Genomic DNA, 21,010 nt, shown 5'->3' with positions numbered 1-21,010 from the left:
TGCCACTTCTGCCATCCATCATCCGGCCTTGTTCTACGAAGAGGAGCGAGTCTGACGCTTGGTCGCCTCACCGGCCTTCTCGGCACCAGTGGACACCGCCTCAGCCGCCTTGTCCTTGGCCTCACCAGCCTTGGCCTTAGCCTTGTCGGCCGTGGCCTTGACCTGCTCCTTGGAGGGAGCAGAGCCGCCGCTGAGAACAACCGCAATGAGGGCGATCACGATGGCGGCGATACCACCAAGGCCACCAGCAATGTCGGGAAGCATGCTAAGAGCGGCCATGGGGTCCTTGGGGAGGATCTCGAAGAACAGAGCGGTGCGCTCCTTGATGTAGTTGACCGGGTCCTCCTTGAAGTCGAGGTCAAGGGGAGACTTGGCCTTGTCGTCCTTCTTGGGCTTGGTAGCCTCCTCCTCGGCCTTCTCAACCTTGATCTTGACATCGTACGACTCCTCCTGGAGCTTCTGAGCATCCTCGATCGAGTGGCCGACGTAGATGTTGTCAAAGAGGATGTCCTTCTGCATGGTCCAGATCTCAAAGCCAATCTGCAACTGCGTTAGTGTGCACACGCTAGCTGGGAGCCTTGTCAAAACTTACAGCGCCAATGGGCTCAAAGTTGGCCGGGGTCTTGTCCTCGAAGTAGTCGGGGTTGGCGATCTTGCGAGGAGCCCACGGACCCTTGTAATCCGGGTTGTCGATCAGAGGAGCGGTCCACTTGCCCTTGTAGGCAGGGTTCTTCTTCATGGGAGCGGTCCACGGGCCACAGCCAGAAACCTCGTCACACTTGGGGTTGGGGACAGTAGGGGCAATGAAGTCACCATCCTCCTCGTCATCCCAGTCCTCGGGCTTCTCGGCCTCGGGGTCGGGAATGGTGCTGGGCTCGTCCTCAAGCCAGTCGTCAGGCTTCTCGGCCTCCTCGTCAACAATCTCGTAAGGAGCGTCCTCATCCCAGTCCTCGGGCTTGGTAGCCTCGGGGTCGGCGATCTTGGCCTGGTCGACCCAGTCCTCAGGCTTGCTGTCGTTGGGGTCGTCAATCTCCTCGGCGGGGTTGACGGCGGGAGTGAAGTCCTCAAGGAGGGTGCCGTTGCGGATCGACTCGCCGTTGATCTTGATCTCAAAGGTCTGGTCCGGCTTGACAATGAGAGTGTAGAGGGCCGACGTCTTGGAGATACGGGCCGCCGGGGGGTTCTTGAGGTGCTTCTCCTCGTACTCGCCAGTCTTGGGGTTCTTGTGCTTGAAGATGAAGTGAACCTAGAAAAGAAGTTAGGCATGCACCAAAGTAACGCCAATGCAAACAGTATTGCATCAATGAGCGCACGGAAGCCCGCGTATGCAGCCGCTCAAAAGTGCGAAGAGCATGCGAGCGCACAACTTTCCATGCACCAATTGTTGCAATACTTGTCCGAATGAAGTAGGAATCCACTCCAAACGTACCTTGTTGGTGGCACCGCACTTGTCAGGGCCGAACATGATGACGTAGGGCGAGGCGTTGGAGAATTCTTCGGCGTGGAGAGCCTTGTTGTCCTGGAGGAGCTTCATGTAGGCACCACCGCACTCGAGGCCATCTGGCATCATTGTTAGCTTCTTCCTCCCGAGCCAGTAGCGCGGCAATCACGTACCCTGGAGCTTGACCTCGTACTGGACAACGAGGGTGTTGTCCGTGTTGTCGACAGCCTTGGGGAACTTGGCGGAAATGGCGTGGTGAGCAGCCTTGTCCTTGATGACGAGACCCTTGTCGCCCTCAATTCCCTTGAGGGTGGTGGGCTCCTCAACGGACCAGGTGCCGACGTAGGCCCATTCTTCTTCGGTGTTCTCCTTCTTGGCGTGCGAGACCTTCCAGCGCTCTTCCCAGTCGTCGGTGAACTGCTCGAAGAAGGGAGCAGTGAGGGCGGTAGGCTGCGGAACACGCTGTTAGCTTTGCACTAGCTCTGCACGAAGACTCTAGCTTCGGGGGAGCGACGTACGGTGAAGGTAGGCTTCTCAACAGCCGAGGTGGAGGTGGACGACGAGGCTTCTTCGGCGTGGACGGCGGCTGCGCTGAGCAGCGCGATGGGGAGGATGTTAGCACGCATGGTGGAGTCCGCTTGCTGTGGCTACAAGCAAGGGCGATGACCAATGGCAGAAAATTCGAGTGATCAACGGAATGCGAAGAGGGAGAGGTGGAGATGCGGTTGAAATAGCTGGGCGCGCGAGCTGCTTGTGACCACCGTGGCAGTTACCCGGCGTAATTCTGCCGCGCGCCGCTGACCGCCTGCCCGTGCGAGATCCCCACAGAAGTCGCGGCCGGCTGGCGCTGCGCCACGGCACGTTGGCGCGACGCGACTTCTCCGGCGCCGCGGCCAGTGCGCCTCGGCCAGCCTCAGCCGCGGGGAGCTTATTTCCTTCTAGAGTCTTCGCCCGCCCTGTCATCAAACACAGCCTCGCCGTCGTATTAGGCAGGTGGCACTGCTCCAATCTCGGCCGCGCTCTCGCTCTGTCGTCGACCTTGCTGCTCGGCAGCACGCAGGCAGGAGGCAGGCGCCCTGCCAAGGCTGCGACTGCCGAGACTTTGACGGGCGGAGCGCAGGCGTGGGGTGGAACGCGAAGGAGCCGGCCGGAGGAGGCGAGGGTCTAGTAGAGGACCGCATGTGCTCAGCAGCGCGCATTGACGCACTATATAGAGGCGCGCGCGTGTTTGTGCCACGGTGAAACAGGCACGGCTACGCTGGCCTCATCTCCTGCGGGCTGCCTCCGGATCGTGGCTCTCGAGTGCGTGCAAGATGGAGGCTGGCCGTCCAGTCCGGTGCCAGTTGTTCTTTCCTGCGAGCGGGCCCCAGGGCGCTAGCGACCAATCGGGTGCGGTCTCTGTCGCTCGGCTAGGCTTCTCACGCGCTTCCCCGCCGATTGCTCTGCCAACGTCTTGCGAGTGGGCTCGCCGCACTCGCGACGCCTCTCTCGTCGAACGAAAATGCAGCTCTCTCCTCGCCATCATCACCTGCAGCTCTTGGGTCCCGTGTGCGTGGCATTCTCTGCAGGCCCATCCTTGTCCCGCCCCGAGCCGCAGCCCACAGCGAGCCCTGTTCCGTGACTCTGCTCTTCTCCAGTCCACCAACCCCCCGCTGTTCTGCCCGGCTCTCGAGGCCATTCGTCCAGCTCGTCATCAGTCTTCCGGCGGCGTCTGGCGGGGCAGCAGCGGGCGCACATGAAGCAAGAAAAAGAAAGTTCATTTCTGGTCCTCAACACTAGTCTCGCCTACGGTGCTTTACCCACGTTGCCCCTCTTGTGCGGCCCGAAATCACTGAGGACTCAGCATTCCGGCTGCTCTTTCCACCGCCAGTTCCCGGCTCCATCCAGCTATTCCGCTTCCAAAGAGTGATCTTCAGCAGAGGGAGCCTGTCGTACCACGGGCCAAGCATCTGGCACGTCCGCGCGGCGAGACTGTGAGAGGCCGTCGTTGCTACTGGCACGGCGACCAGCACGAGGAGCACTAGGCCACTGTCAGATTCGCGATGCTCCGGATCGCTAGAGAGGGAGCCAGGCACTCACGATCGAGATCTTCTGGACGTCCATGACACATTAGCCAGCCCGTTCTCTCCACACCGCTCGCCCTCAGGACCCCACCCGTAACAGGAAATTGGCTTACCAGACAAGTGTCACGCTTACAAGGGTCGATGCAGGCCGGGTTGCTTTGGCACCCCTGCAGCGCAAGTCAGAGTGGGCGGGCTGCCAGGCACGAGGGAGCGGCGGGTCATACCGTCATGCACGAACTGTAGGCCGCGTCGCACGTCTTGTCGCAGCCGCCAGAGGACCGCGCCGTGACGGCGCCGGCGGCGAAAACCGTTGCAATCAGCATGGTGGCGGGTCGCATGGCTGCGGTAAGCGAATGGATGGCTCCTTTATCGGCAGGTATCTGTATGTGCTGCGTGGGAGAACCGGCGCGGCGAACGAGTGGACATGGGATTGAAGCGAGCGTGGGAGATTGAGGGGGAAGGAAAGGGAGGGGGACGACGGCAGATGCGACGGTGCCGCGGACTTAAGTACCAGGGCCTCGGAGGGCCCATGATTGGGCGTGCAGAAGGAGGAAGTTGGGGCAAGAGCAGGTGAGCGCGGTGGAAGGCTGGCCGCCTCATCTGCACGTTCTAGTGCTCTGGACAGCGAGGTGAGAAATGCAAGACGTGCCCGAAGGTGCCGGCCGGGAGCCCTCCAGTCGTCTTGGTCCGCCCTGGTTCTTTGCGGCCTCCTCCCACGCACCTGCGAGTCCGCGATAGGGCAGCATTGCGTTTCGAGAGCCATGCGAACGCAGGGCTGTCTCTGTGCGCTAACGAAAAAGCAGAAAAGCGGGGACGCAGCAGTCCCCACGCCTGGAGAGAATGTGCCTGGCACTAAGCCGCAAGATGCAGAGAAGCGGCCTGGCAGCCATGGGCACGGGAGCGGCCACCACCGATAGTCTGATTCAATACTGCTTCTGGCTTGACAGGTCACTGTTACGGCAGTCAGCCCTTGATCCAGCACATACCCCGCCCTTGTTCTAGATCGCCAACCCAATTCGCCCGGCGTCCGTATCTACCTGCAACAGCCAGCTCTTCCCGGATCTTCCACGCTGCCCAACCGCAGCCCGGGGCGTGGGAGAGGGATGCCTGCCCCTCCTATCCCGCCGCTACAGACTCTTCTGCTTGTGGAAAGGCCGGATGCGTGGCCTGCGCACTCTTGTCCGAGGTCTCCGCTCTTGCTGGCAGACTGCCAGGTGCGCTGTGCACGGCCAGTCCAGGCCGAATGTGGCATCATCAATCTGACTCAGGAAGTGTGTGGATTGAAGAGGAGCCTTGTCCGGGATCGTCATACGGATTGGCGGTGACCAGGAACACTGCGACGGAAGAGAGGGTCGTCCCGAGCCCAGCGTGGATGCTCCATGGCCGCCTGCGAGCCGTGAGCGGTAAGGCTGTCCCAGCAACCCGTTCCATGCGATAAAGCACGGGGTCCGAAGCGCGTGCGATTGAGATGCAGATGTAAGCCAAGTGGCCTCACATCGACGCCGGCCACCGTGTGCTGTTGAAGCATCCTTGGGCCACGAAATTGCGCGTCTCTTTACCGCACTTTCGCCCCGGGACCAATGATGCTTCAACGCCCTACAACCTCCAGCTCCCAGGATGCCACGGTGCCCTCCAACTGTTGCGAGCCTGCGCCGACTACGTCCCGCACCGACCTCGCACGAGTCGGCCGCGAAGACGGCTACCCCGCTCCTGTATCCGTGCCCTCTAGGTCTTTCTGCGCGGACCGGCGAAAAACTCCACCCCAGCTCGGTCCTTGCCATCACTGGATAACGGGCCCTGAGGGGCGTGCGGGACTTGACCGCGAATGATCATGACGGACCGCTAAGGACGACACGAGCGCACCCTGCGTCGAATCACGCCGGCCCCCGGCACACCACGGACGTTCTTTCGAAGTCGCTCATGATGAAGTGCGGTCCAGGGTCTGAACTCACGGTGCGAACGGTGAGCTGGGACCATCAGTGCGCACTTGCTACTGGACCAGCATCACCGTGCGCAGCAGTATACCGCTCCATTGGCATGGATCATGTCCGAGATAAGCAGCCCTAGCTGAAGAGGCTGGAAGCTTCCCGTTCGTCATCCCACCCGGGCGCCTGAATCAGGGCGAGCGGCGCAGTCGCAGCGGAAACGGCAAATGCAGTATGCCGTTTCGCAGGTATACGAGCTAGACAGCGCTCCCGCTGCGTCGGAATCATCTCCACCAGACGATCTGCAGCGCCCGACTGGATGCATCACCGACTCTTGCTCAGATACCGCCAAAGCGGAGCCGCGGTACGTAAGGGCCGGAGGTATTACCTCAACCGGATCCGCGCCTATGACTGGATGCTCGCACGCTCTGGGGGTCTCGACTCTAATCTGCATTGACATGTCTTTAGCGTCCCTCTCATACTGCACATCGCCAGAGCATGTGAAGGGACGTTCCACAAAGAGCAATCTTGTTGGACGACGATCCTATCTTTGAAACGCACACCGATTCCCAGCCTACCTTAGTATCTGCTCAGTCGGTTGCGCTCTCTTCTCTCGGGGCTCACTGGATACGGCCTGGACCGGAAGATCACACCGCTGGGTGAACAGCCTTCACCGAGATTTCCAGGGGGAGAGTATGTCACGAGGAACGCAGATATCAGGCTCCGGCTAGGATCCAAGTTGATGTGAATCCGATGAGCGTGAGCAACAGCCATCTGAGATATAGCACCGACGGTGCGTCCGCCCGCCCACAGCATCGCAGGTAAGATCCGTCCCCGACAGTTCGGACCCGGCGCCGGTCTACCCTAAGCTTGTGGGGACCGTGATCTGTGGAGGGGGCAACGACTTTTTCCTTTTAAAGTTCAGTGATTGCTCGCTTCCCTCGCGCCGGTGTGACGTTGATGGACAGAGATGGCAGCTGTGGCAAACCGACATCGTCATATAACACTCTCCACCTTTCTCTTTCGACATGATAGACAGCCTCATCAGCGGTGCTGCGACTATCCCGGTCTCTTGCATCACTGGACCGGAAATCCGACCTTCCCTCTTCCAGAACCTCCTCCGCGCGGTAGTTCGTTCACGTTGCAGCCGGGACGTGCACGGGAATCCGCCGCCGGCCCCCCGGACGACAGAGAGCGTGCAGGCAGCTGGATGAGACGCGGCACCACCCCTCCAAGCTAATCATGCAGCTTGGCTCGCATTACCTTCTCCACTTCCAACCAATCGCCTTGCTTTGCCCAACGGCGACCCAACCCAAGCCTCGCGCGAAACAACACACAACAAACGACCCGGAGGCCGTTCCTGTATGGGATCATGCCCACTTCCCCCTCCCCGATGGGGACGTTGGGCACTGATCCCTCTTACCCTCGCCGTGTATCCCGGGTGGCTGCCCGATGTTGCGGCTTGTTGTTGCCGAACAACGGTCAGACGACGTGCCAATAACCGCAGAGCGGCCCCCCTTACCTAGTCTCGGGTACTTATCTATCGTATCCCTCGTGTCTTAGTACCCTGCCCGGAGCTGATCCTTTTTTTTTTTTTTCGCGGGCACACACGGACCATCGTGCATTGTGGAGCGGGCAGCCCCTCCATCCATAAGTACCACGTGAGCACCGTTGCACATCCAAAAGTATGCCCAACACTGACTCCTTTTTCATACCAACGCAACATGCGCTGTTACCACTGGTTGGGAGAGAAGGATCTTGGCTTTCCTGCTCAGGGGAGGGGGCTGGCTGGCTGTGACGGTTCAGCTGCTGCACGCGCGTCACCTCACTCCCCCCATCCGGGAAGTTCCAGCCAGCTTTTTTTCAGGCAGCATCGCAGAACAGTATCTCGATGCTGCGGCGCTGCTCTGTTCGGCTGCAGGACGTCGTGTAACTTCGGGCTCGCCCGTCGTCACACCGCGGGCAAGTGGAGACAAGTTGGAGCCCTGGACCGGGGACAATCAATATCAGAAAACGTTTTAAATTCCTCACGGCAATGCTGAATGAGCTTAGCGCTTGGGAAGGAGTGAGTCCCCCGAATGGTTTGGTGGTTGGTGTGGAGAAAAGGAAAAAAAGACAAACGCCCAAGGGGGGGGTGGAAAAACAGGAACTGGTCTCTCCCCCGGCCCCCTGCCGCCGCGTTGCAGCATCGTGCAGATCAAATCTACGGCACAAGGATCGGCGGCGAATCACAGCAGTGCGCATGCCCGCTTAGTACTACTCACAAGCATGCCACGGTCTTCTCCAGGACGTCCACCACCTGCGTCCGGAACGCCTGCTGCAGCTTGAGGTCTTCCTTTGTGTCGTCGGTGACGCTGAAGTCTGTGCTGAGACACTTCACGACGACGTCTCGGTACTTCTGTCCCATCTTGTCGCCGAGCCGGTGCCGGGCCTGCTTGATCAGCTGGTCCCGGATCACGTACGGGTCGCGCGCGGTTCTGAATTGGTTTCTCTCGAGGGTGATGGCTTGTTGCCAGAGGCCGATTTCTAGGAGCACGACGCCTGAGGAGTGGGTGCTTTTTGTGAGTAGGTTGCACGTCGAGCGCTTGAGATGGAAAGAAAGGGGTGAAGCAAGAGAAGAAGGAGGGGGGTTGGATATAATGGATGTTGGGTCTGGGCAAATGAAAACAAAGAGGGTATGATGTTGAAGTAAAAGGAACGGCACGGCACGGCGAGGAGAGCACCTACCCAACGCATATATGTCGTGGATCTTGCTAAAAGGCTTGTCCGGCATCCCCTGCCGGACGGGGTGCCGGTACACGTCTCGCTCGGGGTTGTTGTCCGGTAAGCCGTGCGAGAAGTCAACCTCCGGCCTGCTGTACTCGAAGCCAAGCACAGAAGGCTTTCCGTAGTCGATTGTGCTCCTCATAGTTGGCGGTGTCTTGTCGTTTCTCTCTCTTCCCCCTCCCTCCAGCTTACCGGTTCCGTCGGCGTCGTGGAGGGCTCGTCCACTTTCCGGAAAGAAAAGGATGTTCTCGCTCCGGAAGCTCTCGTGGACCCACTTCACCATATGCAGTTGGGCTATACATCGAGACAGCGCAAGGGCAAGTTTGAAGCGGTCGCCGAGGGAGATGCGGCTATTCCTGGACCCGAGGACGCGAAACAAGGACTGCGCCCCTGTTGGCTCCTCGGTGCCTGTCGGAAGCTCGAAAACAAAGGCGACGGATCGGTTGCTGGGTACGTACTTCCAGCCGACGCAGCGCGGGATGCAGAAATCGAGCTCCTTCGGTTGGTTCAACAGCTTGGTGAGCTCGTCGACGCGCGCGCGCGTGCGCGAGTTGAGATCGCAGTACCGGTGCTCTTGCAGGTACCTGCGATCGCCGTGCTCGACCAAACCGAACCTCGTCTCGATCGGAGATGCCGCACGGAGAGACGGAGCCCAGGTATCGTCGAGTTCGGCGGAGGGCGCAGGCGTCTGCGCTGCGTCGCGCGCCGTCAGCTGCAGTGTGGCGTCGATGCTGAAGCCTAGCTTGATGGAGCTCTCGTCTTTTTGAAGGCGGCGGAGGTGCTGGATGTCCAGACCGATATCCGACGCCAGGCAAAGCAGTTTGATCTTCTCGTGGACGCCGTTGTTGAGCTCGGAGAAATCGGACAGGATCTCGGCCGTGCGTTTCTTGTCGTGGAAAGACCATTTGAGAAGGTTGAGAGATGTTTTTGGGAGACTCCTCCATGACGAACTGGGGGAGGGGCTTCTGATGCTGTCTGAGCTCTTCACGGATAGCTCTGTCATTGAACTTGTGCTTGAGTCTGCACGGCTGTGTTTCTCGAGAATCTCCACGGCTTCCTTTAGCACATGGACAGCTCTGTTCAAAGAAACCCTGATCTCCTCTTGAGAATCGACATTGAACTTCTCGAACAACGCAAGGCTGCCGTAAATCGGCGAGGGTTCGAAAAGGAGATGTTGGAGAAGGTGCGTTCGAGTGTTTTCAGTCCGCATCTTGTCGGACAAGCGATTTGTTTCCTGTGTTGGTCAGAGAACAATCTGTTGTGTGGAAAATCAAAGACACTTGCATCTTGAAGTGATCGGGCGTCGCGAACAAGCTGAGCGGTACGCTCGCCCAGTTTCAGCAGGGCATCGCAAGCAGCCAGCGTCAGACCCGCAATACTTGTTGGATCAATCATCCTTCATTGAACCTGGAGCGCAGCATTAGACATGGACTTTCCACTCTTTATTGAAAAGAGTAAAGGGAGAAAGGTGTTCGGGATTGTATGACTCCGACGTGGGGGCTGAAGCCTACGGTGCATGTGACCCAAGCAAAAGTGCGCCACGCAGCAGGGGGTTCTCCAGTACGCAGCCTTGCGCCAATGTTTTCGTAAGCGCTAGAAACCAGAAGCTGAAGGAACTGCCAGCCTCGTAACCTTCGGCTTTTCACCCTCGACGTGCGCCCGTCTTTCTTGCTGGAGTTCATCTTGGTGTCGTGAAACCCGCTATCTTTGTCACATCTGTTCGCTTCCATGGAAGCAGAAGAGGTCCAATTGCTTGACGTGAGCGAAGAGGCCACGTTAGGGCTATCCGCGCAAGTGGCTGACGATTCCCACTTCCCCTTCCCTTGGAACACCACTCTGACCGTTCTGACAAGCGTCGGGGGTTTCTCAAAACCCGAGAGACGCCAAATAAAATCTCTCCAAGACCTTGTCGCGACCATACAACGCCTCGAGCTATCGACGTTTGATACCGCGGAGCTGCAAAATGAACAATTTATTGGGGAGGGAGGCTCGTATAGGGTTTCGAGGCGCGAGCACCCAGGTTCGGGTCGGGTATATGCTGTGAAAGAAATCAAACTGCCGCACGGACATGCGGATCTTGCTTCCTTCGAATGGCAAGTCGGCTGCGTTCTGAGAGACATCGAGGTATACTGCCATCTTCCTTTAAATCCCCTACAAGAATCTTTGCTCAACAACCCAAGAGTGGGGTGTGGAAAGCGTGCTTGTGGCAATTTTGGGAGTATCAATTCTTCCGTAATCCATTGGAGTCTTTGGAATAACCGGACTGATGGTGGCTTACAGACTATGGCATGCCTTTCTGAGAACGAACACATCCTTAATATATTCGGATACGGCTGGAATATCCAGAGAGGAAGCATCATCCCCGTTGTGATCACTGAATACGCCGCCGGAGGAACCCTGAGGAACTACCTTCGAACCAGGCAGGTGCCGCTTCACGAGAAACTTCGGTTTTGCCAAGACGTTGCCCAAGGGTTGCACGCTCTCCACGAATGCGGTGTCGCGCACGGGGATCTAAAGCTCGAGAACATCCTTGCGAGCACATCATCTAGTAATGTCATCGCCTGCCTCTCGGACTTCGGTCACTCCATCCACCTCTCCGACAACAACGAGGACGGAGACGACCACCAGCGATATGGGGGTACCCCGGCTTACAATGCTCCCGAGATACGCAGCAGCAGGTTGCGTAATCACGAGGATCTCGATTACAGGAAATGCGACATCTGGTCCCTCGGCCTGCTATGTTGGGAGATACTCGTCGATGGAGAGCCATACTATCAAAAGTCGAGAGTTGCCAATGCGGGCTTACCGCCGTCGGTAGTCTCAGACCTCGTCGACCACGGGCCCGCTGCCAGCCTTTCGGATTGTAATCTGACCGACAGGTTTCTCCAAAGGCTTGGGGCTGTCAAGCTTCAACTTTGTGACATCGCCCGTGATGACTTGTCTCGTAACTTTGGCTCGCTGCTTACACCTGCGCAGCTAGTGATTCTTCTATCACTTTTCGAACAATGCCTTGCGGTCGATGTCCTTCAAAGAGCTGCAAACGTTCAATCGCTCCCGTTCCTAAGGATAGCCATGTCAGTCACCTTTACATGTTCTTTTCGTATCCATAGAGACCAAGGAAATTTTTTGCTGGAGCGGTGACTAACGAGTGTAGAATCAAGAGCGTATCCGGCCAATCGGCGAAGCTACTAACTTCCGGTCGTACACGACCCTCATACGAAGTAAGAAAAACGGCCTATCATACTACGACACAGCTGACCATGTCTCCACAGACCTTCTGGAAGTCGAACCCGCTACCACACAGATTCAAGTGCCAGCTTCTTGCTGAATGCGAAAGAGTAGCCGGCGACTCGAACGGGCCCTTTATCGCCTCAAGGGCTGCACTTCACGCATCACTTTCATATATGAATGGATTTGGATGTCAGATGGATATCCATCAGGCTATTCATTGGCTGAACATCAGCATTTCCAAAGGCTTTCGAGATGCCGAAATTTTCTTACCGGCATTCGAGGATTCCCTGGTTCCCAGTGACCCAAACATGGAATCAGACGAGTCCTTCAAGTCTTTCATTATCCACCGAGAATGCCGGAAGATTGTACTGAAAGGCTTGGGTCTTGGCCATCTTCATCCGTCAAAGCACCAGTGGTATGAAGACAGGATATCTCAGCTCCGTAAGCCGGGAGCTTCGCTTTCTCCAACTATTGATGCCCAGGATCGAAACGGCAACACCTTGCTCCAACTTGCTTGCAGGGCTGGGGAGTTGGAAACCGTCGAGTGGCTTCTCGAGAAGGGTGCAGATCCGACCATAGCGAACAGTCATGGTTGTGTCCCGTTGCACTGGCTTTTCATGCTTCCACCCGCCTCGATCGCCAGCATCGCCAATCTCCTCAGTCGACGAGTGACAACGAATATCAACGCTTTCGCTTTCGTGGAACAGGTCATAGATGCACAAATCCCGCTGAGGCTTGTTGGCACCCCTCTGGCTTATTCCGTGGCAATGGAATCAAATGAAGCAGTACTGGCGCTACTCAAGCTTGGGGCTGACCCACTCGTGGGATCGGCTCGGTCAATGATGTATTCCAAGGGCCCATTGGTCACTCGTTTCCATCTATCTGCCTTGCATGTCGCCTGCTGGAATCATCTGAGCAAATTTGTCTCGTATTTTGTTGAAAATATTCCGCTGGTGGATCTGAGTTACCGCCACTCAGTCCCCAGTCTACACCCACAAGACGTAGCCGACTTCTGTTGGTATACCTTCCCGAGCGCCTCGCAAGCGGAGCTCGTTCTTCGACATGGAAAAGCAACATCTTCGGCTGCACGCGCAACAGCCGAAGTCCTGATACGATTTGGACAGTGGTATGGCTACAGGCCAGATCCCATGTCGCTGTTCCTTCCGCCGGTGCAGCAAGGAAATTTGAAGGCCGCCTACGTCGTGCTGGATGCGGTGAGGTCCTTCGACGTTTATGGGCACGGTCCACCGATTCGCGGTTATCCATGGTTCGTTCGGGCGACGGATACGGTCTGCTCCGGGTCATTCAGCACTCAAACCAGCGTCGCGTTTCTTGATTTCGGAGTAGAGTTGATGGATGCTCTCAAACCTTGGGCCGGCGAAGCCATCGTAGGGTTTTCTGCTCACATACCCATTGCACGGCACAACGCAGAAATACTGGACTGGTTCCACGCGAGGCTTGTGCAGATGGGAGACGGCTCACGCTCACATCTGGGCTATCTGTTGGGGGAGATGATCAAGAGCGGGTTCTCCTCCGACTATGACATGCGCAAGTTCATCGAGCACGCACCACCGGAAGCATTGCAGCATGCGGCATATACCGCAATTGAGTTCCACGCAGCTTTAGACCTAGAGCAGATCCTCCAATGCGGCAAGCTTGAGGTTGGGGTTTGCAAACTTCTCGACGCGGCAACAGACCTGAGAACGAACCCCCATATTATCAACACTCTTTTGGCGCATGGAAAAGCCCAAGGCGTACCTCAAGGCTCCCTCTCAACCAAGATCAACGAGCTCATGGTCGGTGCTATCCGATCTGGATCGCTGAGCTTGATGCGTGTTCTGATCGACCAAGGTGCCGACCTCATGGGTGAGATATCACCTGGGAGACGGGCTGGCATACCGGGGCCTACATGTTTGTTCCATGCAGTGAGCTCGGGCAGGAAAAGCGTCCTCGGCTTGCTCCTGGAATCAGGCGCGAAGCCCGATCCACAGGTGGAAAGCGCTGGATTCCCGCTACTATACCAGGCCCTCTTCAAACTCGACGATTACCACCCTTCGGCTAATCGGGCGGCAGTGTTTGCCTGTGCACAATTGATACTGGAAGTGGGTGCGGAATTCAAAAGACATGTCAACGGAGGTGGTACGCTCCTCGAGGTGGTGCTGCGGCAAAGAAGAGAGCAAAGTCACTACGATTTTGCAGAGGTCTTGATCTGCCGGGGCGCCAATCCAAACGTTACGGATATCTCTGGCGAATCGTTGCTTGAGTATGCCATCCGCGAGCAAGACCTCAAACTTCTTGGGTTTCTGTTGCAGCATGGTGCCTCTGTCGACAACCCTCTTCTGGGATTGGCGGTTTTCCATGCGTCGCTGAAGACCCGCATGAGTGTTCGAAGTGACCAGCGGATACGTGAGCTTACTGTTCTTTGTGCTTTCATCGAATCGCTCCTCGAAGCCGGCGCGGACCCTCGCGCTGTCGTTATACACGACCCCGTGAAACGTCACCTCGAAGTGGCCGCTGAGGAGAACAATGGGCCTGGGTGCCTGGCCCTATTGAGGATGCACCAGAAACTCGCGAGTATTAAGACTGTTTCCTTGGAGAGTCCACCCAGCAGCCCATGGCACGGCATGCGTCGGCTTTTGCGCGGCAGATACTTCAAGCAAAAGGGACCTTCAAAATGCAGCACTGACGGCCTATTTGATGTCCAGTCGACAAACAGGGCATGGCGGAAAGCCGTGGAACGGGAAAGCTGGGATAGCGTCGCCGCTTTCTTCGAGGCAGGTCTGGCCGGATCCACGAAATTGTTCAGCGTACCGAGTGGGTTGAAGCTTTTGCAGTACGCCATCCAAAACGAGAATGAAGCTATTTTGGTAGCATTCATGGGCGATCGACTGCACACACCCGGTGAAAGCCCCGACGCTCATTTGGGGAAAGTCTGGAAGCAGATTCAAACTTGTTTCCACAGATTCGAAACTATCGAGCGTTACGGCCAAGGAACACTTGTCAATAAGGATTTTCATTTTGAAGAATTCCTAATCGCGAACAAATGCCGTCTACAGAACCTATGCACCGTCGGAGGTTACCACCGTAAGCTGGGATGGCAAGAGATGGTAGAGAAGGGCTACATCGAAACCCAATCCGAGAGTGGTCTTTTCCAAGTGGTCGAGGCAGGCTTTGGTCAGGATTCGGAATCGGAAATGCTGAGCGGAATTTTTCTCAACCCCGAAGTGGAAGAGCAGATTGAGCGCCTCGGGGGCTTCTGCGAATGGCCCCGCTCCACTCCTCAGTCAACGATACCGGTGAGATTCCCTACAGAAGTCATACCAACGATATACTTCAAGGAATTTCCTCATTCCTCCGTTCAAGCTGCCACCAGCTCTCCAGCAACTTGGAACGTTGCCGAAACAATCGTCAGTCGTCTATTCAAGCTGGAAGACGCTTGCTTGATGGCTCCAAGCATCCACGAATATGTGGAATTCCGACTTGACCCCGGCTTCTTAGAGGTTGTTTCTGTCGATTTTGGAAACCATGGATCATGTTCTCAATTTCAATCAGGGCAAGTTCAGGTCTCACTCCTGGCCTTTGAGGCTGCGGTCCGTCCCGCTACATTTGACCAGGCACTTTGTGATCAGGCCATTGGGGTCGCACTGGCTGGCGGCTTTAGTGTTGCACAATTACCAGTGGGCTATCAAGACAGCCTGAGTGGTCAGTTGTTCTATGTAGACCCGCACAGTTACCGTTACCCTTTCCGGCGTCAATACAGACAACTAAAGCACCTACCGAGCTTAACCCCCACGTAAATAAGCTCAAAAGACACAAGGCAAGAATACTTACAAGTAGAAGCGCGTAAGCAAGTTTCTTTACAAGAGAGAAAACTTGTCATAGATCTTACATCCCTCATAGTCGAAAATTCAAAACTCGAACTCATTCCCATAAGTAACCCATCTATCTACTTAACAGCATACATTTAAAGTCTCGCGGTAGTCAAAATCACTATTCACTATTCTATAGAGCCTTAAGATATCTTATACATCCCGTGGTTTCTATATGCAGTAGCAATAGCCTCATATGTAGTTTCAATGCCGATTTTAAGAGGCTGTAAACAAAGCCATACATGGCGCAAAGTACACGACCCGGTCCCAATTCTATATTACTGCGACGAAGAAGTAAATCACATCTACATCTAATAACACTGAGACATTCACACAATAGCACACACGCACATAAAACACAGCAGAAACCACAAAAAAATAGATTCCAAACACCCCAAATCCCACACTCATCCCCTTCCCTTCCATCACACGAAAGGGGAGGAAAGAGAGAGACCAAAAACAGACATCTAAACGCCACACGCTATGACTTCTTCTTAAAAAAGCATTCATCCGAGACGACCATCTATCTCCCTCAAAGCTCCTCCCTGTGGTCCGGCTTCCTAAACTCCCAACTACGCGGCTTACTCGGCAAGCCGAGCCAAAAGTCCCACAAGCGGCTAAGCTCGACGATGGTGATCCGGATACTAAACATCAGCACGTTAGGCAACTCCCCAAGAAAAAGATTCGAAAAAAAACTCACAACTTCCCCGGAATAGCCGCCCACTGCCTGAGCACCCACCAATACGCATTCCACACCAGCTCCGCCTCTTCCTTGACCGACTCCCACGGCGTGGGGTTCTTCAACCGGGGCTTGCGCATAAACGCCGGATACCCGTCGTCAGCCTCCGCCTTCTCCTTCTCCTCCTTTTCCTTCCTTCCCCTCTCCCTCTCCGCCTCCAAACTCTTGCGAGCCTCATACGCGTCCTGAATCGGGGTAGGCAAGACCGGCGGCGCCGTGGGAGCATCCACGACTCGGGACGCAGGGGCGTGCTTCAAGCCGTCGCGCGCGTCGATCATTTGGCGGAACTGCGTGACCGCTCGGATGGAGTGGGAGATGCGGCCGAGAGTGTTCACGAGGGCGACGAGTTCCGTCCTGCGCAGGGGCGGCGCGGCGGCCGGGTTGTGTTCGTCGTACTCGAAGAGGACCTTGAGGGCGGTGCCGTAGCCCGTGACCTGCAGCTTGCCCCACAGGCGGCACTTGTCGCAGCCGACGCAGTCCATGACGCGCGAGACGTTGCGGAAGCGGTGCTTGAAGTCGTCTTTCAACACCGCAGCCTGCGAGTCGCGGAACATGACGGACTCGTCGAAGATGGATTCGCGCTGGTTGGCGGGGATGGTGTCGACGAGGGACAGCACGAGGCTCTTGGTGGCGGCGTCCTGGGCGGGGTCGGCGGCGCAGAAGCGGTAGTCGCGCAGGTGGGTGCGCAGCTTGCCGACGGCGCGCAGCACGAGGGCGTAGTTGAAGTACAGGTTCGAGATGCGGTCCGGGTGCGCGTGCAGCCGCTGCTCGTAGCACGCCAGGTTCGGGTGCCACTCGCCCGTCGTCTGGTTCAAAAAGTCCCAGCACAGGTGCGTGCTGATGGACGCGTGCATGCCGCTGACGACGCGGTAGAAGACGCGCTTCTCCAGGCACTCGTCGTCGAGCTCGAGCTGATTGTCCACACGGGGCCACGTCGCGCCCTTGTTCGCTATCGCCGACTGCACGCTGCGCTGCAGCGGCTGGTTGCGCATCACGTTGCGGAGGTCCTGCGCCGCCTGGCCGGGGACGCCGCCCAGGCCGCCCATGCCCAGGCCACTGCCGGCGAAGGGCGTGACGCCGTCGCCGCCGTCGGGGCGGGGCTTGGAGAAGCAGTTTTCGCGGTAGATGGCCTCCCACACCTGTTGGGAGCCGACGCCGGCGTAGCCGGTGAAGCGCTCGGGGTTGTCCAGCAGCGAGACGTAGTCGCCCTTTGCGGCCGCGCCCTCGTCGTCGGGCACGCAGTAGTCGCGCTCGTCGCACTCGTCGTCGTACTCGACCACGCAGCTCTCGCCCACGCCCTCACCCAGCCCGCCCTTCAATGGCTTCGGTCCCTCGTCCCTGCCCGGGTGCTCCGCCTTGGGACCTTCGAGCTTCCCTAGCTCCTCGGCCCGCCACACCAGCGGTATGTCCGCCTCGTTCTCCAGCGTGTTGACCGCGCACGCCACGTTGCCGCACATGCCGTTCTCGTCCGACCAGAACGGGCACTTCTTGTTGTACAGGTTCAGCCGCCAGTACGAGAAGAAGTCCGTCTCGCGCGTGATCTTGTCCAGGTAGGGCGCCACTTCTTCGTTGATCTCCTCGAGGTCGGCGTACGTTGCGCATGCGTCCGATACGATGGCGCCGGGCTCGAACTGCAAGTTCTCAGTATGGCGTCGTTCTCCTCGAGTGCATGTTGGAGGGCGGGCGGATGGAGACGGGTGTGGAAATCGGAAGCTTACCGCGCATTGATCGGGTTTGTGCTGTGCTGCATGTGAGGCTGCGTGGGACGAGCCCAGCAGGGCGAAGACCGCCAGGTAGAAGCGCGTTGTTCGCCGCATGGGTGGTGGTGGTGAGTGGTTGAAGTTGGGAAAAGCTGCGGAGACGGGCGTCAGTAGTGCTAGCGGGCGTGGGGCTGACGAATGCCAGGGAGAAAGGGCGGAAGACGCACTTTAGGTGGTACGCATGGGGCGCACGCGAGTGTGTGAGAAGGGCAGCAGCAGCAGCTCGCGAGGGTGGGCTTGAAACGGCGGATTATTTGTAGGACAAAGAGGCCAGATTTTGTCTCGCTGAACCACACATGCGACAGGCACCCGCCCCGTCCCGGCCCGGACACGGTGGCGCAACTGTCAAAGAGCCGCCCTAGCGCCTGGTTGTCAATCCTCTCAGCCCAGAACAGACGCCCGTCATGCCACGGTGGAATTGTTTAGGAGTCGCCTGCAGCTGCGGCGCGCCTGAGATGACAATCGTTCCACCGTCCGCCTCTCCCCGCAAGGTGGCCTTCTTGGCCCTCGTATGTTTGATGCACCCTAATAACCACCGTCACCTTCCTTTGCACATGCTGCCCCGCTGCTTGCGGCACAAGCCACACAGCCACAGCCCACCCCTGCCCGCCACACTCTCTCGGATCTGATCTGCCCGTGGCCACTCGCCCCGACGGCCCGCCACGAGAAGCTTCTCCGCAGCAGCCGAGCCAGCCCCGCCGTGACACCCGCCATGATTGAAGCTTCTCGTGCACGCATGTGTTATCAATAGCGATTTGAGAATACAGAGAAAAGGCTCCGGATTCACATTGCTCATCACAATTCTTATGGAAACGACTTTTTGGAGATGTTCATGTAATCTTTCCCAAACCGCCCCATGTTCCTTTGAATCCGCCATCCCTTTCCATCCAGTCTATACATCCCTTTGTTTGCGCATCCGGAATCCATATAGTTCCCTCCCAATGCTGACGCTTGTAATACAAAAAAACAACACCACGCTATGCAAAAAGCCTCGTTAGGCTGGGTATCTTTTCCATTCTTTTATAACAGTTTCCTTCCGAAAGTGACAACGCCCCTTCAGACGGCGTTGATGAAGGCCTCGGCCGGAAGGTTGGCCTTGGCGGATTCGAACGTAGCCAAAGCCGCGTTCGGGTCCCATGCGCTCTCCACGAGGCACATCCTGGAGTAGTCGACCGTCATGCCCGTGTGCTTCGAGAACTCGAGAACCAGCAGATCTTGCTCGGAGAGGACCGGCTCGGCTGGGGCCTGTTCTGGCTGGAAGGCAGTGGATCCGCCGTAGGCGCGGACGGTGAACATGTCGTTGATGACGCGCAGACCGGTTCCGGTGAGACCGGGGCCAAGCGTGATCGACCTATCGTAAGAGCGACGCTTGGTGGCTTGGCCCGTGGAGACGTCGATCTCTTCGTACTCGCCGTGGACCGTGATGAGTAGTCCAACGACTCCCTGGGGGTATTGGCCAGTGCCATCAGGAACAACTGGCAGCGACTGGCTCTCGATGTGGACCTTTTCGGGCTCGGCGGCATGCCTGGTCATGGGGATGATGGCGAAAGCCTCGCGGATCTGATCCTGTCCGACGAAAAGGCGAGACTGGCGTGCCGGAGCATGGGTGATGGCCTTGAGGTTGCGGCTCTTGCGGATGTACGACTCCCACTCTGACTTGGTGAGAGCCTCGTTCGCCGAAGCGTCGCGAAGAGCGTGGGTGTTGACAGCGAAGCTGAACTGGGACGTCTGATCGTAGTAGGCGGTGACCAGGGCGTTGCGGTCGGCGTCGAAGCCTGGGAAGAAGGCCGACACAAACGTGTTGGTGACGTCCTCGTCTCCCAGCATGGTGCGAGGCTTGACGGGGAGGCTCTTCTTTTGCGATGCAGTGGCCTGGGCAACTTCTGCATCGGAGCGAACCTGGACTGCATTCAGGAAGCGAAGGCTGGGGAACCACTTGAGGATCTCAACGGCGTAGTCCGGGACTTGTTCAATGGGGTTGTTGGTCAGAACAAGATGGTCCAGCTTGCGGAAACGGTTCTTCCAGGGGTGAAGGTCCTCCAGCTTGGCGAATTTGTTGTTGCTCAAATCGAGGTTCTTGAGGTCCGGGAACGTGAATGCCAGGGTTTTGACATTGTCCAGCGACGTCAGCTCGTTGCTGTGGAGGGTGACTGCGTCGAACCTCTCCCGCTTCTCTTGGGGCGACTTGAACAGAGTGTCGCATTGCTTCATGACGGCAGGGAAGACCTTGGCGGCCGTAGAGCTTCCCATGTCGAAGACGCCAAGCGACTTGAGGTCGGGATCCAAGCCAAGTGAGCTAAGGTCAAGAAGCTTGGCTTCGGCGTTGTAGCGGCGCTCGAGCATGCTGGTCAGAGTGGCGCGCAGCTTGAGTACAGCGTCGTCTTGCTCAGGGGTGGGTGAGCGCTGCTTGTCTGCCTTTTTGATTGCGATGTTGGCGCCCGAGAAGCTCCAACCATCCATGCGGAGCATAGAGTTTCCGACGTCGGTGGGAACAGAGAAGACCAGGCTATCGTCACTCTCCTTCTGCCATTTGTCGAGGTGGACGTCAACCCTGCCGGTCATGCGGCCCGCCCTCACGGCCTTCTGCCTGCCGATGCGAGTTTTGTTCTGGAGGAAGCTGACCAGAGCGCTGACTCCTTTGTCTTCGTTGGAGGCAGCCTTGCTGTTCTTCCAGCCGGTGACGCGGATCTTGGTGTATTGGGAGCGGGGTTCGTTGTTGCGGGGACGCGAACGGACATTGGTGGAGGCCGAGTTGCCAGAGGCTTGCATGTCGACTTCGTCCTCGAGGGCGTTGAGGTTCAGGCCCTTGCGGCCAAGGCTCGGGCGGTTGCCAGCACCACCACGAGCGCCGGTCTTGCCGATGCGATTGTTACTGTTGCGAGGGCGCGAATCCATGCTGATGTCACCGTCCCTGTCGGCGCGACCGGGGCCGCGCTTCTTGGAGGCAGCACGGCCGGAGGAGAAGTCAGGATTGCGCTTCATGGTGGAGGCCATTGCGAAAGAGGCGGGCGGTTGGTGGTGGGTGAGGTTGTGGGGTTGGTGAGGTCGCTGACAGGCGCACGCAGTGCAGCGCTGATGGGCGGATCGCGACGGGGAGGTGGGTGTGTGGGCGACGCACAGTGCAGTGACGGACTGTGGGCGTCGGAGAGGGTGGGGAGGAAGAGGTAGAGGAGGAAGCGCGACAAAGACGCAGGCCATAAGTCAAGCCTGACTCAA

General features: G+C 57.6%; 4 protein-coding genes across 4 annotated transcripts; all 4 read right to left on the bottom strand.

Annotated features, from left to right (window-relative positions):
* Nucleotides 1-33: 33 nt before the first annotated feature.
* On the bottom strand, nucleotides 34-2,067 carry SLS55_008353 (uncharacterized protein; the record flags this gene model as incomplete). Its single annotated transcript, XM_066779764.1, has 5 exons — nucleotides 34-540; nucleotides 593-1,246; nucleotides 1,430-1,560; nucleotides 1,615-1,891; nucleotides 1,960-2,067. 5 exons carry the CDS (start codon nucleotides 2,065-2,067, stop codon nucleotides 34-36), a joined length of 1,677 nt encoding a protein of 558 aa, XP_066630568.1.
* A 5,622-nt stretch (nucleotides 2,068-7,689) lies between these two features.
* Nucleotides 7,690-9,481, bottom strand: SLS55_008352 (uncharacterized protein; the record flags this gene model as incomplete). Its single annotated transcript, XM_066779763.1, has 3 exons — nucleotides 7,690-7,970; nucleotides 8,157-9,429; nucleotides 9,476-9,481. 3 exons carry the CDS (start codon nucleotides 9,479-9,481, stop codon nucleotides 7,690-7,692), a joined length of 1,560 nt encoding a protein of 519 aa, XP_066630567.1.
* A 6,346-nt stretch (nucleotides 9,482-15,827) lies between these two features.
* ERO1 (endoplasmic oxidoreductin-1) lies at nucleotides 15,828-17,851 on the bottom strand (the record flags this gene model as incomplete). Its single annotated transcript, XM_066779762.1, has 3 exons — nucleotides 15,828-15,939; nucleotides 15,996-17,665; nucleotides 17,753-17,851. The coding sequence occupies 3 exons, from the start codon at nucleotides 17,849-17,851 to the stop codon at nucleotides 15,828-15,830; spliced, it is 1,881 nt and encodes a 626-aa protein (XP_066630566.1).
* Nucleotides 17,852-18,850: 999 nt separating this feature from the next.
* On the bottom strand, nucleotides 18,851-20,788 carry MEX67 (nuclear mRNA export, poly(A)+RNA binding protein; the record flags this gene model as incomplete). The annotated part of the gene is made up of 1 exon (XM_066779761.1): nucleotides 18,851-20,788. The coding sequence occupies one exon, from the start codon at nucleotides 20,786-20,788 to the stop codon at nucleotides 18,851-18,853; it is 1,938 nt and encodes a 645-aa protein (XP_066630565.1).
* Nucleotides 20,789-21,010: the final 222 nt, after the last annotated feature.

This window comes from Diplodia seriata, assembly GCF_021436955.1.
Source record: "Diplodia seriata strain FDS-637 chromosome Unknown scaffold_8, whole genome shotgun sequence".
Lineage (NCBI taxonomy): Eukaryota > Fungi > Ascomycota > Dothideomycetes > Botryosphaeriales > Botryosphaeriaceae > Diplodia > Diplodia seriata.
The sequence above is the reverse complement of the archived record's forward strand: the minus strand, read 5'-3'. Positions and strand labels throughout refer to the sequence as shown.